We start from the raw sequence: 19,860 nt of genomic DNA, 5'->3' as shown, positions 1-19,860 counted from the left end.
CACAGAGCTACCTGCAGTAAACATTTCACACTTACGGCTGCTCTTGTTGATGATATTAAGAAGCATCTTTTGTACTTAGCAATCCGACAGTATGTTGTATGTAATGGAAGCACTCTGGTACTGGGTACGTAGTTGAAAAAAATTAATAGATTTGCTCATTAAACTTTGGTCATTGGTTAACTGATAATGCATGCTCAACTTCAGCAGTCTGTTAGTAAAAGTGTTTAATGTTCAAAAAGTGTTGTGAACAGGAGTGTGGAGGAAAATGTGTAAATGTGTCAGAAAAGCTCGTCTTAAACTTAAAAGCGTTTAAGGACATTGTTGGTTTACGAGCCACATGAATGTTTGTCTCAACTCACTTCTTCCTCAGTATTGGTGGATGCTTATTTCAGTCTAGATATTAGCATCTTTTTTTTATTCTGCTGCATTTATCCATGAACAAAATAAATGAAACTGCAAGCAAAAGCATAGCCTCGAAACTCTTCTGGTGAACCTTGCATGCACTGATACTTTCAGAAGGATGGATCGAACTCTTCCCTGGAAACTACACCAGAGTCAACAGGTGGAGAGTCAGCAGAGGAAAAGTGAGTTTTATGTTCTTATGTACTGTAGTTTTGTTTTCAATCAATGTCTCTTTGTTGTCCTTTAGATGCCCATTGTAGAATGAGCCAATGCTGTTAGGGGTGCGTGTTGTTGGCATATTATTAGGGCTTGTCGATAGGTTGGGCAGCAAGATAGATACAGAGAGGGGGGAAAGGCAGGGATGTTAACCAGAAAGGTTTCCTGTTGGCTACCCTGCTGTGGAGAAGGCAATGAGGGGATTAAAGAGGGAAGAGAGAAGGAACGGGAAACACAGTCACAATCTGTCAATCAAGGCAGTCTCTCGTAAAAAACAAAACAGTGCCGTGTAAGCCTTGATGGCAGTCGACTGTTGTGGCCATGGACCGAGGATCTTGGCCTCTGTGAAAGGGCGAGGATCAAGGGGGTCTAGAGCATAACGCAGCTTACGTCTTTCTTTCACAAGTTGGGCAGCAAAGCATCACAAAAGACAGGGTTCAGTCATGAACCAACGAACCCACATCGTCCCTTTAATATGCTGTTGATTCCTTAAAGACCGACGAATCAGTAACGCCTTAGGGTGATGATGTAGACTAGTTGGTAGGTGTGGGCTAGTTTGCACTCCCAGTTCGGCTTTCAGCTGAAGTGGTGCATGGTGTCGAAAAAGACTGCAGGCATGAAGTCGCAAATTCAGGGCATTATCTACATGGTTCAGTTTGTTTGTATGCATAGGTGAAGCAATAATGGTTGAACATAGCTTGAAACTTTTCAGTATTGTGCAGCTGATTGAACTAAGAGTGCACTGCTCGTGGCATAAACGTTGACGTGACGAAACCTCACAAAATGGCATTCAGCAAAGGATGCCTTTCATGATGTTTGGTAAAAATTGTCGGCATTAAAGATTACTTTTGCATTGTCTGAGATGGTGGTACATGGTTGGCGTGGCCCATCTACTCTATGTTATCTCCAGTTATGTTAGCCTGGGCATCCAGTACGTGACCTTGGGGTCTACTTTGTGATTTTTGCACCTGAAATGAAAACTGAGTGTGGTAAATGATGATGTAGTTTTGCTTGTTGCATTATTCATTTCTGTTAGCATGCCTACAGAGAAATTTCATACCTTGATAACCAGGTCATCGTGCTACTCATTGGCAAATGACAGGAAACTCTAATTCTATGTCAGCACCCTTGGCCAAGAAAAATAATGCAGGTGCATAGATATTTAGCCTGGTGCGTTTTCATTAAATCCAGGTTGACATGACATTCTGCTTGATCATGTTAATTCTTCCTCTTTCTTTCTTTTCTTTTTTTTTTCCAGGCCCCATGTTGAAGTAAAATGCTTGACAGTGGTGTCACCTCCTGCCGAGCTTGTTGAAGCGATGAAAAATCCAAGGTAGTTGCACTTGAGTGCCTTGTTTTCTGTTCCTGTTCAAGCACACAGTGACAGTTCAACTGATTAGAGTGGACTTTTTAGGAATGTTTGACTAATGTCAGCATTGTGCGGTTTGCAAAATACGTTATGCTGTAAGCTACATCATCTACTCTGACTAGCCTTTAATATAGAAAGATATATTTTTCTCACATACCTCTGGCATATTTTTTTGACCAATAATCTTAACTGCAATGTCTTCTTTTACGTCTACTGGAGTAGCATGACCACATTTGTCAATGCTTTCCTGCAGCAGTGCATTGTGCTAAGCAAGTGCATGTATTTTTCTGGCCCAGTTTGCTTGTCAGCATAACTAGTTTGTAGTTGTGCTAGAGTTCACAAGCATACACCGTTCAGAAACTGTGCATGCTTGCTATGGTGTAGACAGAGCTGTAAAACACCCACCAGCTTGATTGGATACAGCGTAGTATTTAAAAGCTGAAGCGCAATGAAATTTTGCACTCAGTAGTCTTGAAATCTACTCTGACTTTTAAGTGGTACTTTATCTGCTTAAGGGGGGACACTGGTCTTGAAAAAAAAATTTTTATTAATGAAGTCACAGTTACGAAATCTTCAGGAAATATGTATTTTTGTGCGCCGATTCTAGATGTGTCATTTAATTTCATGTAAGACAATTCCTTGAGCACTTATGCACTTTTTATGCTAGTATTTTGCAAAGAGTTTTGAAGAAAATTTGCTGTGGGAAACTCACTGAAATGTATGCCATTGGGTTCTCTTGACACCAAGGAATACAATAAGGATGAAATTGTCTTCCTGGCTATCATAGAACTCGAGTTATAGAGTTTTGAAGTTGTCGCTTCAGAAATGAGAAGAAAAGTGTGTATTCCTGTTTCTGAAGTGGCAGCTTCAGTACCCTATTACTCAAGTTCTATGAAAGCCAGGATGATAATTTCATCCTTATTGTATTCCTTGGTATCAAGAGAACCCAATGGCATATATTTCAGCAAGTTTCGTGCAGCAAATTTTCTTCTAAACTCTCTGCAAAATACTTGCATAAAAAGTGCATAAGTGCGCAAGGAATTGTTTTTCATGAAATTAAATGACATATCTAGAATCAGCGCCCAAAAATACATATGCCCTGAAAATTTCATAACTATGACTAAATTAATAAAATTTTCTTTTCAAGACCAGTGTCCCCCCTTAACTTTGTATCAATGCAAGAAAAAAGCTTCAAAGCAAGGAATTCTGTCCTCCACCTGTATTTTTCGCCAAACTACAATAAAGTCAACCTATCAACCTTCGGTTGTACCAAGGATAGATGTGACTGTTGTGTTTTGGCACATGTAGCGATGGCCTCTGCTTCCTGCCCAAACAAGGTGGCATCCCTCAGAACTCCTTCATTAGTGTCGAAGCGACATCGTGGCTTCGAGACCACGTGGAAGGCATACACTCTGACCACGACGCCATTCAACTACTGCAGGTAAGTGGGTGCTCCATGGCTGGAGTGAGTATTTGCAGTATGGGTTGCCTGCAATTTTTTTTTCTTTTTTGTTTTGGTTCACAGAAGCTGGTAGAAGAGTCCCATATCTGCCACGCATCTGGAGATGTATTGCACCCATTCATCAACGGCTTTTACATTTATTGTTTCCCAGAGAAGAGTGCAAAAGGTGGGCTTGAGGTGACCTTCTCAAGTCAGTGAACTTTGTTTCGCCTTGAACGTCTGTCAAGGTCATTATTGTTTGCAGACTAGGGAAAGTGGTGCCTTTCCATTTGTAGTAACAGCTTGCCATTTCAATGATGCCTTTTCTAGCTGATTGTGTAACATGTGTTGCTGAATATGTAGTGTGAGTCAGCTGTAATGACAAGCAATTTTTGTTTTGCATGATCGATTCATGAAGAAGCACTGATGTAGAGTAGAGTCTTTACTTATTTTCGCAGCCAGATCGAATGAGAAAATAACTTTCCTGTTCACCTTATCTTGTGTGCCATTGAAACCATGATTCGTCATTTTTAATTAGTCATTACATGTGTGTTTCCATCCTGGTCCATCGGCTTCTTTAACAAGAACTCCTGTTTTGAGCAGTAGCATTGACACCGAGCTGTCAACATCTTCTTGCTTCAGAAAATTATGAGGTAGACCTGGATGCCTATCAACACGAGTGGATTGAAGTGGAGTTACTGCCCCATAATGAGAACAGTGGCCATCCAGGCGACCTGGACAATGCTGAAATTGACATTGGCAAAAGTAAGGCAAGCTTTTTGTGCTGTTTCTTGACCTCTGGCACCCAGTTTTAGTTGCCCTCTAATGTGCATTCAGCAGCTGTTAAAACCAAACAGTTGTCTTCTTTCTGACTGCCTTCTCATTTGAGCTGTTAGCAGTGCAACCTGATAGTTGCGGACAATAGCTGAGCTGCATGCTTTTATTCCCTCCGAACCACAATTTTTTTCTGCTGCTCTGCTGTAGGGAGACCTATGATAAACTTTTTAGGAAGAAAAACGTATATTTTATTTCTAATGAAAAATGCTTTTCTCGGCATACTTCCAAGTTTTATGTGTTTTTTTCTTGTACTGCACCCACTGGAAGTCAGAACCAGTATCTGCCATTGTTTTTGTGATCTTCATTGGCTAAGATAAAACAGTGGCTCACTGCAATGGTCACCGTGATATCATTGTTGAAGATGCATATGATCCTTTTGTCAGATACTCTGTCCTTGCTTTCCTTCTATTCCAGGGTTCTAAGCGAAAGAAAGTGCATGGAAAGGCATGTAGTAACCTTTGCTTGCATAACCAACATTTATGTTGCTTTGCATAGTTTCCCTTCTTTAGCACTCCCAGTGCAAGAGAGGAATAGCGGCATTTATTTGTCTGAGTGCTTCCGTGTGGTGCGTTTCTTCTTCTGAAGTGCTGGATCGTGGTTTCTCTGCCTCCGCAAACAGAGCTGGAGTTCCGGAACGTCAACGTTGACATCGATGTTGGCGGCCGCAGTGATCGGCCCGAGTGGGGCCAGGCACAGTACCACAGCATCTTCCAGCCAGGAGAAGCCTTCGAGATTATTGTTGAATGGATGGTGGCCACCGGCTACATAATTGCTGATCTGGTGGGTGCAACTTCTAGCCATTGCAGGGACATTGCTAGCATGTGGGCCATGCCCACGGGAAATCCCCTTAAATCAGTTGTGATGTGCGGTTTTGCGAACACCGAAAAGGGAAGGTGGCAGTGAGGAAGTGCTACTCAATAAAATGACTAATATGTTTAGTTTGGCAAGTACAGTGTTATGTGAGCACTTGTTCAGAGCTAAACAGTCACTGCCAGATCCAGCTAGCAGGCCATGTCATAAGGCGCAGGTTGGACAGGCTGTGAGAAAATTTTACTTTTTTTTATTCTTGATCACCATAGTCAATTTACACAATTTGTTCTCCTTTGTGTCATTTTCAAAGCTCCATGTGAGCACTGCAACTGTTTTCTGAGCAAGTTGCATTTCATGCGCTGTTTTTATGATGAACTCCATGGCTAGTGAGAGAGAAGGAATCTTAATGTTCAGGCTGATGAATTGAGTCTCTCATCTGCCATATTTTTCTGCACATTTAAAAAACGTCGGAGCAACCTGTAGTATGCTCGTGTCTTGAGGAAAGTTTCCACAACAAACAAAGAAAAAGATGCTTACAATTGTGTCAGCCAGTTTTGACTGGCTTTCCTTTTCTCTTCTTTGTGCACCTCCTCTTGCTTTATTTCTGAATGTTCAGTACACAGCTAAATTTCATTTTAAGGAATGTTTGTGACGAAGGGGCTCGTGTATAATGTACACCTAGCTCCCCTTTAAAAAATGGTGCGGTGTGATGCTGTTTGGACGTAACGAAACAGTGGTTATAGAGAGGCGTCCGTTTAACCTCACTGCAGTAGAGCTCAGCTTATCTCGGGTGCTGTGTGCATGCAGGTGCTGGGCTGGGCGCGCAAGGCCAATGCTCAGGGGCTGCAGCTGGTTCCCATTCCGAGTGACCCGTTTGTGCTGCCCGAGTCGCCCAAGTCGGACCCGCTGCGAGGCGCCATCTTTATGCCGCTGCATATCAATGTTCTTGACAATCCAGCCTCCCAACTGCTACGAGGTGAGCCTGCCTAGCAGGAGCGTATTGGATTGCTTCGGCTGTTACTGATGACCTGCCATGATTCGTTGTGCACTGGAATCTTGATTGATGGGTGTTGTCACTCTGCTTGCGTCGAAGAACAGCTGCCTTGTCAGGGCATCAAGCTTACAGACTTGCGCTTAGCGTCAGATAGCCACAGCCACTTAGCTGCCAAAGTTTTCTCAAGCTTTGTAGCATTATCTAAATGCAAACTCATATGCTGATGTTCTTGCCTCCAATGTGAACTAAGCTGCATTTGAATACGAGAGGATCTGTGTTGTTAAACAGTATCCAAGCCGTTAACTAAGCTGATCCTTAAGTCAGAGGTTTGATCTGCAATAGCAGTGTAATAATAACTTTCTGCTGGAGTCCTGGCGCTCATGACCTTAGCTGCATAGAGACTTTGTCTGCTTTGCAGTTAGTATCCATTGCAATACATGTTAGTGTTGCAGTTGTTTCAGCATGTTGGAGGCACTTCCTGTGTCACCGTCATGTGTCACATGACAGTGTAACAGATGAAGATGCTTAAAAGCCTAAGCACTTCCTTACACCAGTCAGGTTATTGCCATGATGCCATGGATAGACCTTAAGCAATGCAAGTCCAGTGCAAACACGGGCAGCATTGTTTCATTCATATTGTGACTCAAAATACTCTTGCATATGCAACCCATTTGATAGCAGAGAACTAGCATGGAAATGAACACGGAGCAGTACTGCAGTGTCACACCACAGCTGTCACTGTCATACACACTGCAGCCTCCACAAATGTACATTGTTTTTTTTCTGGCTTGCTACACTTGTGGCAAAAAAAAAAATATATATATAGTTCCAACTTTAGGTATGCACATGCCTCGTGCACTGAGCTAATGTGCACAAACATTACTACTAGCATTGGACCAATGGCTGGTGCATTGTGGTTATTTGTGGAGTTCCTGACATGTGGTGCCTCTGCATAGCCAGCCCTTGCATAAAAAAGTGTGTGGAGGTTCACATCTCACTTATGTAAATTTGTGAGCCTCCTTATGGCAAACAGAACAGTACAATTCCATCAAAACTGTTTGTCCAAGCCACTGTTCATGCGTGCAGTCCATTCTCCATTTACGTGTCTTCCATAGACTGAGTTTGGACACCATGCTTAGACGGAAACTTTGTTCAGGTGGAGGTCTGGAGCAGTTTCAAGAGTATGTGGCACATCGCTTCGGCTTCATCACTCTGAGGGACCTGCAGTCCACGGTGGAGCACAGGACTTATGTGCACACGACGGGCGGCATGTTCCTGATGATCCCTCGCAGCAGCAACCACAGTCAAAAAACCACTCCTCAGGATGAAGCCAACAAGACACCCGACTTTGTAAGCTCAGATTACCTATGCCCATTTGCCCTCACCTTTCACATCATGACGGACAACGGTAGCCATTTCGCAACCTTCACACTTTGCTTTACCACAAAAAGAAGAGAGCACAACATTTCCCTAAAATAGAAAATCCCTAGGATTGATCAAAGTGTGACTAAAGGTTGGTGGCACCGTGTAAGGTGCATGGCCTTTTCCTGGCAGCTGTGTCGATTTCTGTATTTGAATTCGGAAGTGCAAGGTTCATGCTATCTAGGTACACCCTTGGTCAAAAGCCCTCAGCCCGTGTGGTTTGTTTTTCAGCCATGCAGTGGGAAGCTTACGCCACCCCTAAAGCTCGCAATACCTGCAGGGTGGAAGCAGGGCCATCGTTCTCACCTTTTAAAAGACATTTTATACCCCTGTCACACGGGCATGGCAAGGACCTTTGAGAATGTGAGGTCCTTATGATCAAAGGCATTGGGAGTGCAGCTACACGGCACAAATGCTGTGCCTTTGCTTTCCACGGGTCTTGTAGGTCAAGACACCCATCCAAGACCACTGGAGCCCAAAGGTGCGGCCTTCGAGAACTGCAATTGCAGTGCCATCCAACGTCCAGAACTAAAGCAAACGAAAAAAAAATCTATGCAGCGAACGATGTTTGAAAACGTCTTTTAAATATACAAAAGGCTTGTCTGGTCTTGCTTTTAGGATGGTCGTCTATATTTTATGCTTAGATTTGAAGACAGTAAAATTGTTGCAGCAACACCGAGTGTCCTTGGTGGCCAAGGCAATACACAAAACCTGTTGCTGATGAGGGTTGCTGCTGCGGTTCTTTTAAGGAAGCGATAAGAATAAGGCAAATGTCTGAGCTCAACAAATGAATAGAATGCCCCACTTTAAATTTAAAACTCTCACTTCAGCCACTTCATGCACAGCAGCGGGTGCCAAGCCTCGACGACTGCTTCACCTTTGAGCTGCACTGTGTAGCTGCGTCGTCGCTGCTCCTTTGAGCTTTCGCTCCTTTGGTGAAAGAGGTGCCTTTGCTGGAAAGACCTTTGAGGAATGCCACGTGACAGGGGTATTATTAGTCTTTAGGGCCCAAAGGCAGACCCTATGGCCCGAAGGCTTTTGAGTAGGGGTGTGCGAATATCAAATTTTTCAAATACGAATCGAATACGAATACTTGGTTCCGAATATCGAATCGAATATCGAATAATCAAGGACAGATGAATTTAACCACTACAAAACATTATTTGAGCACCCAAGAACATCACAGTTCAACTATCAGTGATGAAATGAACACAAAAGATGTGTGTGGCTGCACAAAAAGTATCAAAGTCTCGAACATTATTCTTAGAAGAGTGGAAATATCCGAGAGGATGGCTAGTACACAGCATTGATTAAGGGTAGCTTGCCCTAAGTACAAAAGCGCGTTGCTGGGATGAACATAAAAGGTTGTCGTGAAGGAAAACCGGCTGCTCCACACGGTCAGGCAGAAGTAGTTACAGTGGAACCTCGATTATACGTCCCCCGGTCATGCGACGACCCGCATTTTACGACGAATTTGTGCGGTCCCGGCAAAACCCCCATAGAGACAATGCATTAAAAACCTCGGTTATACGACGCAAATTTTAGAAGGACCCCGCTTCGTACGACGACTGGCTCGTACCGTCCGTCAAAAAAGGTCGTCAGCAAACGCAGGCCGTACCGTATTTTTGCGATTCTAAGCACCCCCCCTATTTTCTGAAAAAAATTTCTGAAAAAAAAAACTTTGCATGCGAATCTAAGCACCCCCGTTTTTGCGCGGAAGAGAGCGTTGCCGAGGCCGCCAAGTGCACTTGCTCTCTTTTTCGTCGAGCCTGTGCAGTCGGAGTCCCAAGGAGGCGCGGCCTGCGTGTTGTTGTTGCGACTGAGAGAAGGATGAAAAGGAAAGCGCACGGGCCCGCCTACTGGCGTGAGCCAAGCCACCACCGCTGCCGAGGAGAGTTAAAAGATTGGAGGACCCTGGTGAAAATCTTTCCCAGCCTACTGGTTTATGGAACAATTTCCAGCTGGTTCCAGTTGGAACCAAGTGGAACCCAGATGGTTCCAACTGGAACATACTGGAAATTGTTCCATAAACCAGTTGGGCTGGAAAAAATTTTCGCCAGGGGAAAGATAAAGAGAAAAGATAAGACGCGCATCCCAGCAACAGATGCGTCCGCAGGAGCCGACGCTGATGAAAAAACAGATAAGCGGGCGAGGCCGCGCTCGCCCAAGTAATGGAAGTAATGGATGCTTGTGCCCCACGATAAAACTTCCGAAGTGGACAATGATGCAGAGGTTTGCGCTCCCATTCCTAGTTAAGCGGACTTGTTGCAGAGCGTTGACAACATCCGGCGCTTTGCTTGCGAGCACGACGATGTTGGCGACCTACTGCCGGACGTGGCAGCCCTTGAAAGAAAGTTGATGCGCCGAGGTTGGGCAAAGGTGCAAAAAAAAAATTACCGATTTTTTTTAAACGGTAATAAAGATTTTTTTGCAAATCTGTTTCAAACAAATGCTGGGTTTTGTCTTTTTTAATCTGATTGGCGTACTTGCCGCAGGCTTGAAGCCGGTCAACAGTTTTCGGCGCAAGGCCGAGCGCCACTGGCCGCATTCTTTGATTTTCGATTATACGACACCCGGATTATACGACGGTTTTGCGCGGTCCCCTGAACGTCGTATAATCGAGGTTCCACTGTAGTTCCCTTCTAGCTGAAGCAGCTTCTCCAGCCACAAAAATGCCCTCTCACTTGGCACTGAACTGGCACGTATTGCGAGGTATTTCGTGCAGAGCTCTGACTATACCAGCTTCGCAGGCATAGCCACAAAGAAGCTCACCAGCGTAGTCAGCTACTGTGTGGCCCAACGTTACGCATTGCTCTAGGCGCCGCTATATTGTTATGCCTCTTTTGATAGGACTTGCGGACCGAAATGAACGCCGGTGCTCGCAATAGAATATTCGGCTGGGTACGAATATTCGCGTCGGGTCGAATATTCGAAACAACACGAATACTTAGATTTCGAATCGAATACGAATACTAAAAATATACTGTTCGAATTATATTCGAAAATTTCTAATATTCGCACCCCCCTACTTTTGAGCAACATGTTCAGCACCTCCATTTTTGTTTTCTAGTTGGAAGGCTGCATAAGTGTGTTGTGTTACAACTTCCAGATCTGCTGCGAAGCTGACGTGATGGAGCCTTGTTTCAAGCACTGTGAAGAACAACCTGCAACTTGTACAAATAGGAAGGTGAGACAGGGAGACAAGTTCTGGCTGAAGGATTCCCGTTACATTGATAGCAGTATGACAAATGGTGCTCGCTGTCATGTCTCGTAACTGAAAACTGCTTCGTTTAATTCCTTGCCAATTCAAATCAGGAAAACAAGTCGGGAAGTGTTTTTATGCAGACGAAGCATGTGAGCCACAGTTGAATTAAATTTTGCTTGTGCTGTGCCCAGCAGACAGCTTGGTCTAAAATAATAGTTAACAAACTGGGTGTCTGATAGTTGCGTTATGCAAGAATTTTTTGTAAATAACTTTCTTACCTACTACAGAGTGGGATGTGTTTTTGCTAGGCCTACTTTAGTGAAGAACAGCTTTTTGAAAGTCGTCAACATGCGCTGTTTAGACCTTGTGTGGAAGAACTTAAAAAAGTAAGGATGCATTTTTTTTACTCGCTCATTTTACTGAGCAAATGGCAAGTTTACTCAACAGTGGTGAGCTGATGCTTATACAGTAAGATATCTTTTTGCTTTTTGCTGCCCATCCTGTTTTACCTCGACTGCAATGCTGCACAACTTTCCAATAACACTACATTATGTTGCTGCAGTCAAGCTCATCATCAGCTTCACTTGAAACTGATGAATGCTCATTCGCTTTAAAGCACCTTATCTTTTCCAGCTCAGCAGTCTTTACTGATGCCGTATAAATCAATACAGTATCAATACAGCAGAATGGAGCTTGCATGGTGTGAACTCTGTTGCATTTTATCTCAGCTCTTTTTCTCTCTTTAACCATGGTATTTCACAAGGAACTGAGTTTCTCACAAAAAGAAGTCTGGGCTTTATACCTTCACTAAGGTACAGTGTCGCTGATGGGCAACTGTGGGACAGTGCAGCAGTAATTAGGGTTCGGTGCTGGAGGTGTAGATTTTAGTTTCCGTTCCAGCAGCTTCATTTCTGTATACACACCGAAGTTGAGCCTCGCTCTGTTGGTGCAGGTGGGCTTCCTGTGGTCTTACAACTACATGATCACCAAGCGCTGGAAGAATACAGCCACCATTGACGAGCAGTTCATGCGAGGTGTGATGCAGGACTTTCGCGCCCTTTGCAGCAACCACGAGAACCGGCTCGTTGAGGCCTTCGAGGCCTGGCTCAGCACATGGTGTGCTGGTGCTATGCAGGGCAGCCAAGCAGCAGACCTCTTTCCCGAGATTGAACAGTGAACGCAGCTGTGTGCCAGCCCAGTGCTGGTGCGCGTTTTCATGTGTGCTACGTGGCTATTGTTTGTACAGTATAGATAAGCTGCTTGCAATGTGTTTATCATAGATAAAGGCAAAATGAAATAAACGCTGGAGACATTGATACCTTTCCAAAACACTAGCCTTGTATATCTTTTGCATGGTATACAAGTTAGGAGGATCAAACTGTTGTGAGTTTTAAGCCACAGCACCGTTTTAAGCCACAGCACAGTTTTAAGCCACAGCACCGTCTGCTAAAAGTGGCAAAATGTGGCTCTGTGGTGGTGTAGCAGTGAGGCAAAAACAGTGAGGAAAAGTCAGAGAAATAAAGCAAGCTATATCAACTATACATTCACTAAAATAGTCCAGCATGCTAATTTCACTCTTTCTTAGGATCAGTGACTCACGACAGCTCCTTTAAAGGTTGTGATAAACAACAGCTTTTCTTAAGTGCCTATGCAACTCAAGTCATTATTAGCCAGATCTGCTGAAAGGCAATGTGATGTCTCAGAGTTTATTCTACAAAATTTACAACTATGCACAATGTGCACAAAGATCAATGTCTCTACTAGTCGGCTATGTGATGGTAATAAATCTGTAGTGACACCTTTGTTACGAACAAAGGTGTCTCCTCACATGCACAAATAATATGAATAGAATCACAGTCACACTCACTCCCCTCTCCAAGATAAAAAGCTTTTGCACACTGCTGCTAGCTATGATTTGCCTTGAGTCTTGTGGTAGAACTTCATGGCCTTCTTGGAAAGGTTGAGGTTGTCTGAAAGTCCCGGTCTCTTGTTCTTGCGCTTATGTGAAGTACAGTCACTGGAAGCTGCTGCTGAAGTAGCCACCACTTCCGGCTCAGGTGGCTCAGGTTCTTGTGTAGAGAGGCCCACAACATCGCTGTCGTGGACATACTTGCAGTTGTGGCCAAATCGGCACCGGCCTTTCCTGGAACAAGAAATTTGTTTACATTTGTTGCGCAAACCATGAAATTCTGTAACAGCTAGCATAAAAGTTGTCATTTTATGTCAGATGTCAATTTATTTTAGATCTCTACCTCACCCCTTCCTTCATAGTACAGTCCAGGGTTCTGGAAAAACCACACGTTTCCTTATAACCTACTAATGTTCCTTATGTACAGTCGCGGCCATAATAACACCAAGCATGCTTGGGCGATCAAACATCTCTCACACGTTACCTAGTAGAATTTAAGCGGCAGTTCATATATATGCTATGAAATGACGGTGGTGTACTTGCATGTAGAACCAAAGAAGCCTTTATAATATCTGTGGGGAACACATGAGAAAAGTTTGAACACTGAAGCATGCGCCTCTGCCTCTGGCTTCGGCAGTGCAAGAACAATTGGGTGTCCTCAGGTGTGAAGTGACACCAGTGCGACAGGCAATAGTGTTATCGCCAAATTTCCTGCATTACACAGCACGGCAAAAACATCAATTTTTGCTTATGAAATCCATGGCCATGGACTTGCGGATGTTTTAAGGCAATGCGTTTGCGGGCAGTGTCTCAAGTTTGTGCTCCCTGTGTTGAACCCGCTGCATGTTTGCGGGCTCTTGCCTCCCACCAACGTGCAGCATCCAAGAGGCATTTGGAAGCCCGTGGCTGTGACTTTTGACCGCATGTCTCGCCCAACGACAATAAAAGTTGCTCAAGGCACTGACTGCACATGAAGGGTGGTCAAGGGACAGTGGCGGTCCCAGAGCGTGGTTTCAGGGTGGGCGGAAAGGGGGGGCAGATTTTCGTATATTAAAAAAAGGAACAAAAATAGAAACAATGATTTTTTATTTATTTTATTTACACAAGAAATTTTGTGCGCTTTGTTGTTGAAAAATAAATGGCGAACGCTATAGACGTTATACCATTATTCAATCTTTGAATGTTAACGTTTACGCGAGGAATATTCATTTCGATAACAAGGGAAACAAGCTGATGGCTGAGATATCCCTCCATAGCATGTCCACGAAGGTCAAAGCACCTGCCCGTACATTTCGCCAGTGGGATTAGCGGCCTTCATTACTCAGATCTGGGAAGTGGCTTTGTTCTACCCTCAGTCTCCTCCGACAAGGCGGCTGGTCGGCACTCCTTGTCAAGCCAACAGAAGGGATGATTCCCTCGCTGGCGTCGCTGTGTCCCATGGTGGGATAGACATGAATGGGTGGCTCTTTGCCGCCCCAACGAGGTTGCTAGCCACCGCAACTGCAGGTGAATGGCACCGCCGTCGTCGCCGCGCCGGCAGCATGGCAAGACAACGAGGGGGGACAGGGCAGGAACACGATACCTCGACAATCACTACGAATTATGCTTGTATAACTACCAACGTGTAGAACGTGGAATTGTGTGAAATAAGGCAGCCGCTAACACGGTAAACATACAAAGTAGGGGACTACATGACGCATCACGGAGGAAAAAGCTTTCCAGTCCTACGTCAAAAATTACATCTTGCCCTATGAGAGCCCGAAAACGGACGTCCGGGAAAACATGCAAAGGCTTTTGGGAGGGGCGACCCCCCCACCACTCCCCCTTAGGACCGCCACTGTCAAGGGATTGCTGACCATCCCCTGTCATAAGGGATTCACCAGAAATAGCTCTCACTGTAGAATTTATCATAACACAAGAAGTGCAATGTGAAATGGCTTGTACCACTTATAGGGCACATATTCAATATGGCTCATGCTTTCAAAGTACAAGTAATGATGCAGCATAGGCCATTATTTTTTTAAATCATGAGAATAAATTCTTTTAAATGAACTGGCCTTGAAGCACATTTGAAAGCCTGCTGGTCTCCTACCTCAATGCAATATACTAAATAAACTCGCGCTACTGGTATGAAAAATTATAGCAATTTGATAACCTTTGATGAGCTTAATGTTGCATGATTAATAACATCATGTTTGTCAATATGTGCAGTGCTTCCCATCAACCTTCAGAAAAACTGCAATCATCAGCTTTAGAATTGTGCCATACCAGATGGTCTGTGTACATAGGAATGCTATGCTGATACATATAAGTAGAGCTGACAGCTGTGACTAAAATTTGGTCTGGCTGACTCCAGCATCTTTTCTGTCAAAAGAGCAAGATTTTCAATTTAAAATGTCCTACATTGCCATTGACAATATAAAGCAGACACAACGAAAATGTGACATCCAAACTGTCATACCATATATGCACAGGAAGGACTTGAAGGAATCTAATACACTGAGGCATTTTTGAGCCAGCTGGATTGAAAAACCCAAATCTTTACATTATACTGGTTGAGAGAAAAAACTCTCATTGTTCTATAACCCGAAAAGGTTCTAACACCACATTGCAAGTTACCTCCAACACACTAAGGAGGCACTAGGACGGTTTTTTTCACTGCCCCATGCGTTCCAGAGACCAGTGCAAAAAAAATCTTAGAAATAAAAAAAATCTTAGAAATCAGAGCCTGCAAACTTGCAAAATTCAAAATAAAAAAGATCCGGCGAAACCCTCTTACACTCGCTCATCTCACTTGCCCAGAGCCAAGGCTCAGCGCTACCAGTCAGAGCCGCGCCTTGCGCCCATGCCGCAGAGATTTGTACTCCATTGTTGACTGGCCAGGGGAGCCCAAAGCCGTGCATTTTGACGTTGTCCTTCCACGTATGCAAACGGTTGACGAGTCGGGTATGACTAAAGGGTGGTGGTGCAAAGCTACCACCAGTGTCCTGTCCAAACCTCATTTTCCCTCACCCTTTGTATCCTGTTCTGTCTTCCCACATGTTTTTGGCGCCGAAATCTGTTGAATGGCTTCTTTTTTTTTATAGCAAAAGCAGTTATGCCTTTTATGGAGCCATACAGCACTGCATTTCACTGTGAAATCTACAGCGTCAGCCGCAGGACCTTCAGTTAATTTGTGAATTAATTTAATTCAACTTAACTGTATGGCTGCCACCTGCCAACCCCCTTCTCCAGTGGAAAATCCCCATCTCCACTTTTAGGGAAGAGACAGAGAATGGCAGGTGAAAGGTGGCTTAGCGGCTCCGAAGTTAATGGTGAGAGAGGAGGAAAGCACAACAAGAAGGCGGCTACAAGGGAAGAACTCGGATTATAGCTGCAGTGGAAGAAGGAGGTTGCGGCGAGGGCAAAGGTACGCAGAAAGTAGGGAGGGCTATATGGCTGAGCCAAGGCTATAACAGCTTTCGCTGATTTATGCACTAAGCCTGCAAGCCTGGCTCAACAAATTTCATCAGCATCTTGAATACCAGCGATACTTTGAAGTGAAATGGAAATGGAAAATGGTCGCCCCTAGCGCTATTCTTATTAGTTTTCAATTTGCTTGTAGAGCTTCTTTTCGAGATTTTTTCCCATTCGAAAATCTTACAATAATCAGACGCATTATGGTTTAGACTAATTTCCAGAGTGCAAAAGAGCCAAGTTCAACCTGGAAGCCCAACCAATCAGAAAGGCAGTGCCCAATTTGACTCCCATTTCATATCTGCTGCCACAAATTGGTGCTGAATTTCGATGCCACTGGCCCAAATTAAACATTCCTTGAGCAGTATAAAATATAGAATATTACGATTTCAGCGATCGCAATGGGTGTCAAAGCATCATGATGCACCATACAATGCACACAAAAAGTAAAAACTGCATGCTTGATACATGTCGCAGGGCCCCTTTATTATATGAGGTGAATATGTGGGTAGCAACAAACCTCTTCATGCTACATGCAAATGTTACAATTCAGTCCCCTTGTGTGGCATGTTGCTTTTCTTGTACTTTCCAGTGATATAACTTTTAGAAACAAGGAAACAAAATGCCTTTTCACACCAAGCTCCAGTGAGAACAGTACTATTTCCTCATCGTTCACTTAGTATTGGCAACTATTGCTCTCTTTAATTCACAGTTCTGTGGAAGCCATCTGAGCTAAGCCATGCGACAGCATTTTGTGCATCGCAAAAAAATTTGGGTGTTGACATGCGAGCACTCATTTCAGAGGAAGCCGCCGCGGTGGCTCGGTAGTTATGGTGCTCGGCTGCTGACCCGAAAGACGCGGGTTCGATCCCAGCCGCAGCAGTCCAATTTCAATGGAGGCGAAATTGTACAGGCCCGTGTACTGTGCGATGTCAGTGCACGTTAAAGAACCCCAGGTGGTCGAAATTTCCAGAGCTCTTCACTACGGCATCTCTCATAGCCTGAGTCGCTTTGGGACGTTAAACCTCCATAAACCAACCAACCAACCAACCAATCGTTTCAGAGGAAGATAGCCAAGATTACCTTGCAGATTAAGCAAAGTTTGTCTATAGCCTGCAATAATTTCTTATTTTCAAACATTACAATGAAGACAATGTTTTATAGGCTATCTACTTGCCAAATTTGCAACAGTGCCAGATGTTCATTACAAGTCATTTTGGTTGTTGAAGTTTTGGGGCCTGCATATTCGTTCAGACGTTGAGAACTGAGGATGTTGTTCTGCACAGTAACTATCCGAATAACTCGCAGACATTTCTTTAGTTAACAGCCTAAACAAGGCAGCTCAAACATCTTTATTGGTACACTTGACTTCATCATCATCACCAGCAGCAAGGTCTAAAGGCATCCAAGGTAGAAAAGCAAAGCTGCCTGACGTGCTCAAATGACAGCGAGATTAAAACAGTACTAAGAGGTCCGTCCAGAGAGTAATGAGAACAAGGTTGCTGCATCGTTGGGGCTTTTACACACCAGGCGATACAATGTGGACAGTAAGGTCTGAAGTGCTTGTATGGACCCTTTTCAAACCTATTTTCTCCTTCTCTATGCTCAGATGCTCATTGTTGTAATATCTTGTTATTAAACCTTGAAGCAATGATATGTGTATGTTGGACTGTTTTGGTGAGCGAGCCATCACTTTGGATGAATCATGTTTTTTCATAAAATTGTACATGAAGAAACCAACAGGTAGATACCACAAAGCCTCATCATCTTGCTCCAAGAAGACTTGCATGAACAGGCCGAGAATGAAATTGACGCCAACTGCCATTCTGATTATCAAGAAACCATTCAATATGAATTCACGCCACTGTGAAGCAGCAGACCAAGTATGTCTTTCTCAGAAGTTCTTGATTGTTTGAGGATGACAGTTGGAGGAGGACAGTTGGATGTTTGACGATGACAGTGGTTGTGTACACATTTGGCAACATCGCCATTTTGTTGGTTCCTATAAACAATAACGAACCAATTCACACATAACTGTCTGCCAAGTTTTTGGCTAGAAAACCAAACCTGCTATATATTTTCAAACCTGTTGAGATTAGGCTCTGTGAACTACTATTTATCTCTGGCTGCTGACTAATTGACTGATTTGAAAGAGCAGCCAATTAATGTGGAAAGCACTGTTCAAAAGGTAATTGTGGCACAGGTGTGAACATGCTCGTAATTCAAGATTTCTAGCGGGGCTACTGTGAACGGTGGAAGTGATGGTAAAGAAGTGTGGAACTGTCATAAGCAGGAAATGTCTATGCTCACATGAGGCAGCCTGCAGCCTGCTCAAAATGAAAGTGTCTCCACTTCAACGTATCTCATTTTTAATCCACCGCGTTACAATTTCTTACTACTATGAACTTATAAAGGACGACTATGCGGTTTAGAAGTGCACAGACAGTTTAAAAGCCAGTTTAATGCACAGCGCCTGTTCATACCTGTAGTTCCAGCATATCTGCTTTCCGTTGACTGTCGTCTGCTGGCTAACAGGCGTCGTCATTTTGACGTGCCTTTCGAGTATGGTTGACTGCGCGGCCTCTTCTTCACGGAAAGGGTTGCTGAAGACCGAGGACGACCCCGGCACCGTCGCAGACTGGAAGGAAGGTACAGGCAGCTTCGGCCGATCGCTCTTCTCCGTCGACTGCTTCTCACTCTGTTCCTCTTCGCCGCCCTCGTCAGAACTGCAAAATCGCAGCGAGATTAGTGCGCAGCAGCTCAAGCACATCAGCACGTAAATAACAAAACAACGCCAAGATCACAAGCTGCAGTTCGCTCGGGTCAATTCACACAGCTCACTAAAATTTGCACAGTCCAGCAACACCACGATACTCGCTTCCACCAAAGCAGGAATAACTTTGTGATATACCTTTCGCTGCTTTCAGCATTTTGTTCCTCCGATTCAGACGCTGACGAACCATAGTCTGCAACAAGCGAAGTCATCACTGCTGTCGAGTGATGTGAGGGGTGCAATGTCTGCAATGTTTGGTTAGCTTGATCGATGCTGAGATGGGTGCTATTCGTGTCAATTAAGAGAAGCTCATTTCCTATGGGCGCTCGCCTGCCCTCACTTTCCACAACGCGCGAAGTCGCATAGGGAATTTAGGGAATGTAGAGTTATAGTAGTCGTAGTGTAGTACTTTGTAGCAACGTTGTATGGAGCAATGATTCTAGTAACATTGGTATGGAGTACATGTGAAGCCTTGGGCAAATATAATGTACTTCAATTAAGCACTTGTTTTGTTTAAATTATCACAGTTTTTAAGCTACATCTTTCGCGGTTCGGTTTGAAGATTTGTGTAAGCGTTTCAAGCCGTTTCAAGCCGTGACGTCATACCGATCCAGCTCGAAGTTTCTTTTTGTGCGATTGCTCTATTCTTCGAAACTTACGGTATGTTTTTGTTCTGGTGAAGGTTTCAGGATTCTGCACTGCTGAGCAGTGCTGATCAGTAGCAAGGTTCCAACTGCAGAAATTTTGTAGAAACATTGTCCTAGATGTCTTTCACGACTCGCTGGACAGTTTTGCTGTGCATTCATGCAAGTGGAGCTGGAGTTGTGGCATTACATACCCCGGGTAACCTTCAACCAGTCGTATGCATATGGTGCTCTGTTAAGGATTCACCAAAGTTCGTTTCCTGATACCAGATTAAAGGGAAGGCCTTCAAATGCTGCGTTTTTTTGTTTTTTTTTTTCACAGTTGAAGTTTTCAGCCTGCTGCTTGGCTCCATGGACTACACCACCGTTCCGTCCCCAACCC

At 44.1% G+C, this 19,860-nt stretch overlaps 2 protein-coding genes across 3 annotated transcripts in view; one reads left to right on the top strand and one right to left on the bottom strand.

Moving 5' to 3' along the window:
- Nucleotides 1-13,565, top strand: part of Iml1 (GATOR complex protein Iml1) — a 44,144-nt gene extending 30,579 nt beyond the window's left edge. Inside the window, exons 28-37 of one of the 2 annotated variants that reach the window (XM_089574382.1) lie at nucleotides 517-584; nucleotides 1,877-1,951; nucleotides 3,296-3,428; nucleotides 3,513-3,615; nucleotides 4,071-4,193; nucleotides 4,885-5,045; nucleotides 5,883-6,051; nucleotides 7,226-7,419; nucleotides 10,601-10,678; nucleotides 11,649-13,565. In XM_089574382.1, coding sequence (XP_089430508.1) covers nucleotides 517-584; nucleotides 1,877-1,951; nucleotides 3,296-3,428; nucleotides 3,513-3,615; nucleotides 4,071-4,193; nucleotides 4,885-5,045; nucleotides 5,883-6,051; nucleotides 7,226-7,419; nucleotides 10,601-10,678; nucleotides 11,649-11,873 — 1,329 coding nt within the window. In that variant the 3' untranslated portion in view covers nucleotides 11,874-13,565. Of the gene's footprint in view, nucleotides 1-516; nucleotides 585-1,876; nucleotides 1,952-3,295; nucleotides 3,429-3,512; nucleotides 3,616-4,070; nucleotides 4,194-4,884; nucleotides 5,046-5,882; nucleotides 6,052-7,225; nucleotides 7,420-10,600; nucleotides 10,679-11,004; nucleotides 11,529-11,648 lie in introns of those variants that run through there. The other variant, XM_089574383.1, reaches the window with a different exon arrangement.
- Nucleotides 12,374-19,218, bottom strand: LOC149364454 (uncharacterized). The gene is made up of 3 exons (XM_089574397.1): nucleotides 18,973-19,218; nucleotides 18,545-18,787; nucleotides 12,374-12,839 (listed from the first exon to the last, which is right to left on the bottom strand). The coding sequence occupies exons 1-3, from the start codon at nucleotides 19,044-19,046 to the stop codon at nucleotides 12,605-12,607; spliced, it is 552 nt and encodes a 183-aa protein (XP_089430523.1). The 5' UTR covers nucleotides 19,047-19,218; the 3' UTR covers nucleotides 12,374-12,604.
- Between the last annotated feature and the right edge of the window lie 642 nt (nucleotides 19,219-19,860).

The sequence above is a fragment of the Amblyomma mixtum genome, chromosome 2 (assembly GCF_055824585.1).
Source record: "Amblyomma mixtum isolate Tamu chromosome 2, ASM5582458v1, whole genome shotgun sequence".
Classification (NCBI taxonomy): domain Eukaryota; kingdom Metazoa; phylum Arthropoda; class Arachnida; order Ixodida; family Ixodidae; genus Amblyomma; species Amblyomma mixtum.
This window is presented reverse-complemented; position numbering and strand designations above follow the sequence as displayed.

Bases quoted from the DNA above. Each gene is read 5' to 3' on its own strand.
- LOC149364454 (XM_089574397.1), bottom strand. From the start codon at position 19,046: ATGACTTCGCTTGTTGCAGACTATGGTTCGTCAGCGTCTGAATCGGAG. The intron at 18,788-18,972 runs GTATATCACAAA...GCGATTTTGCAG, and splicing joins AATGCTGAAAGCAGCGAAAG to TTCTGACGAGGGCGGCGAAG. The intron at 12,840-18,544 runs GTATGAACAGGC...TTCTTGTTCCAG, and splicing joins CAGATATGCTGGAACTACAG to GAAAGGCCGGTGCCGATTTG.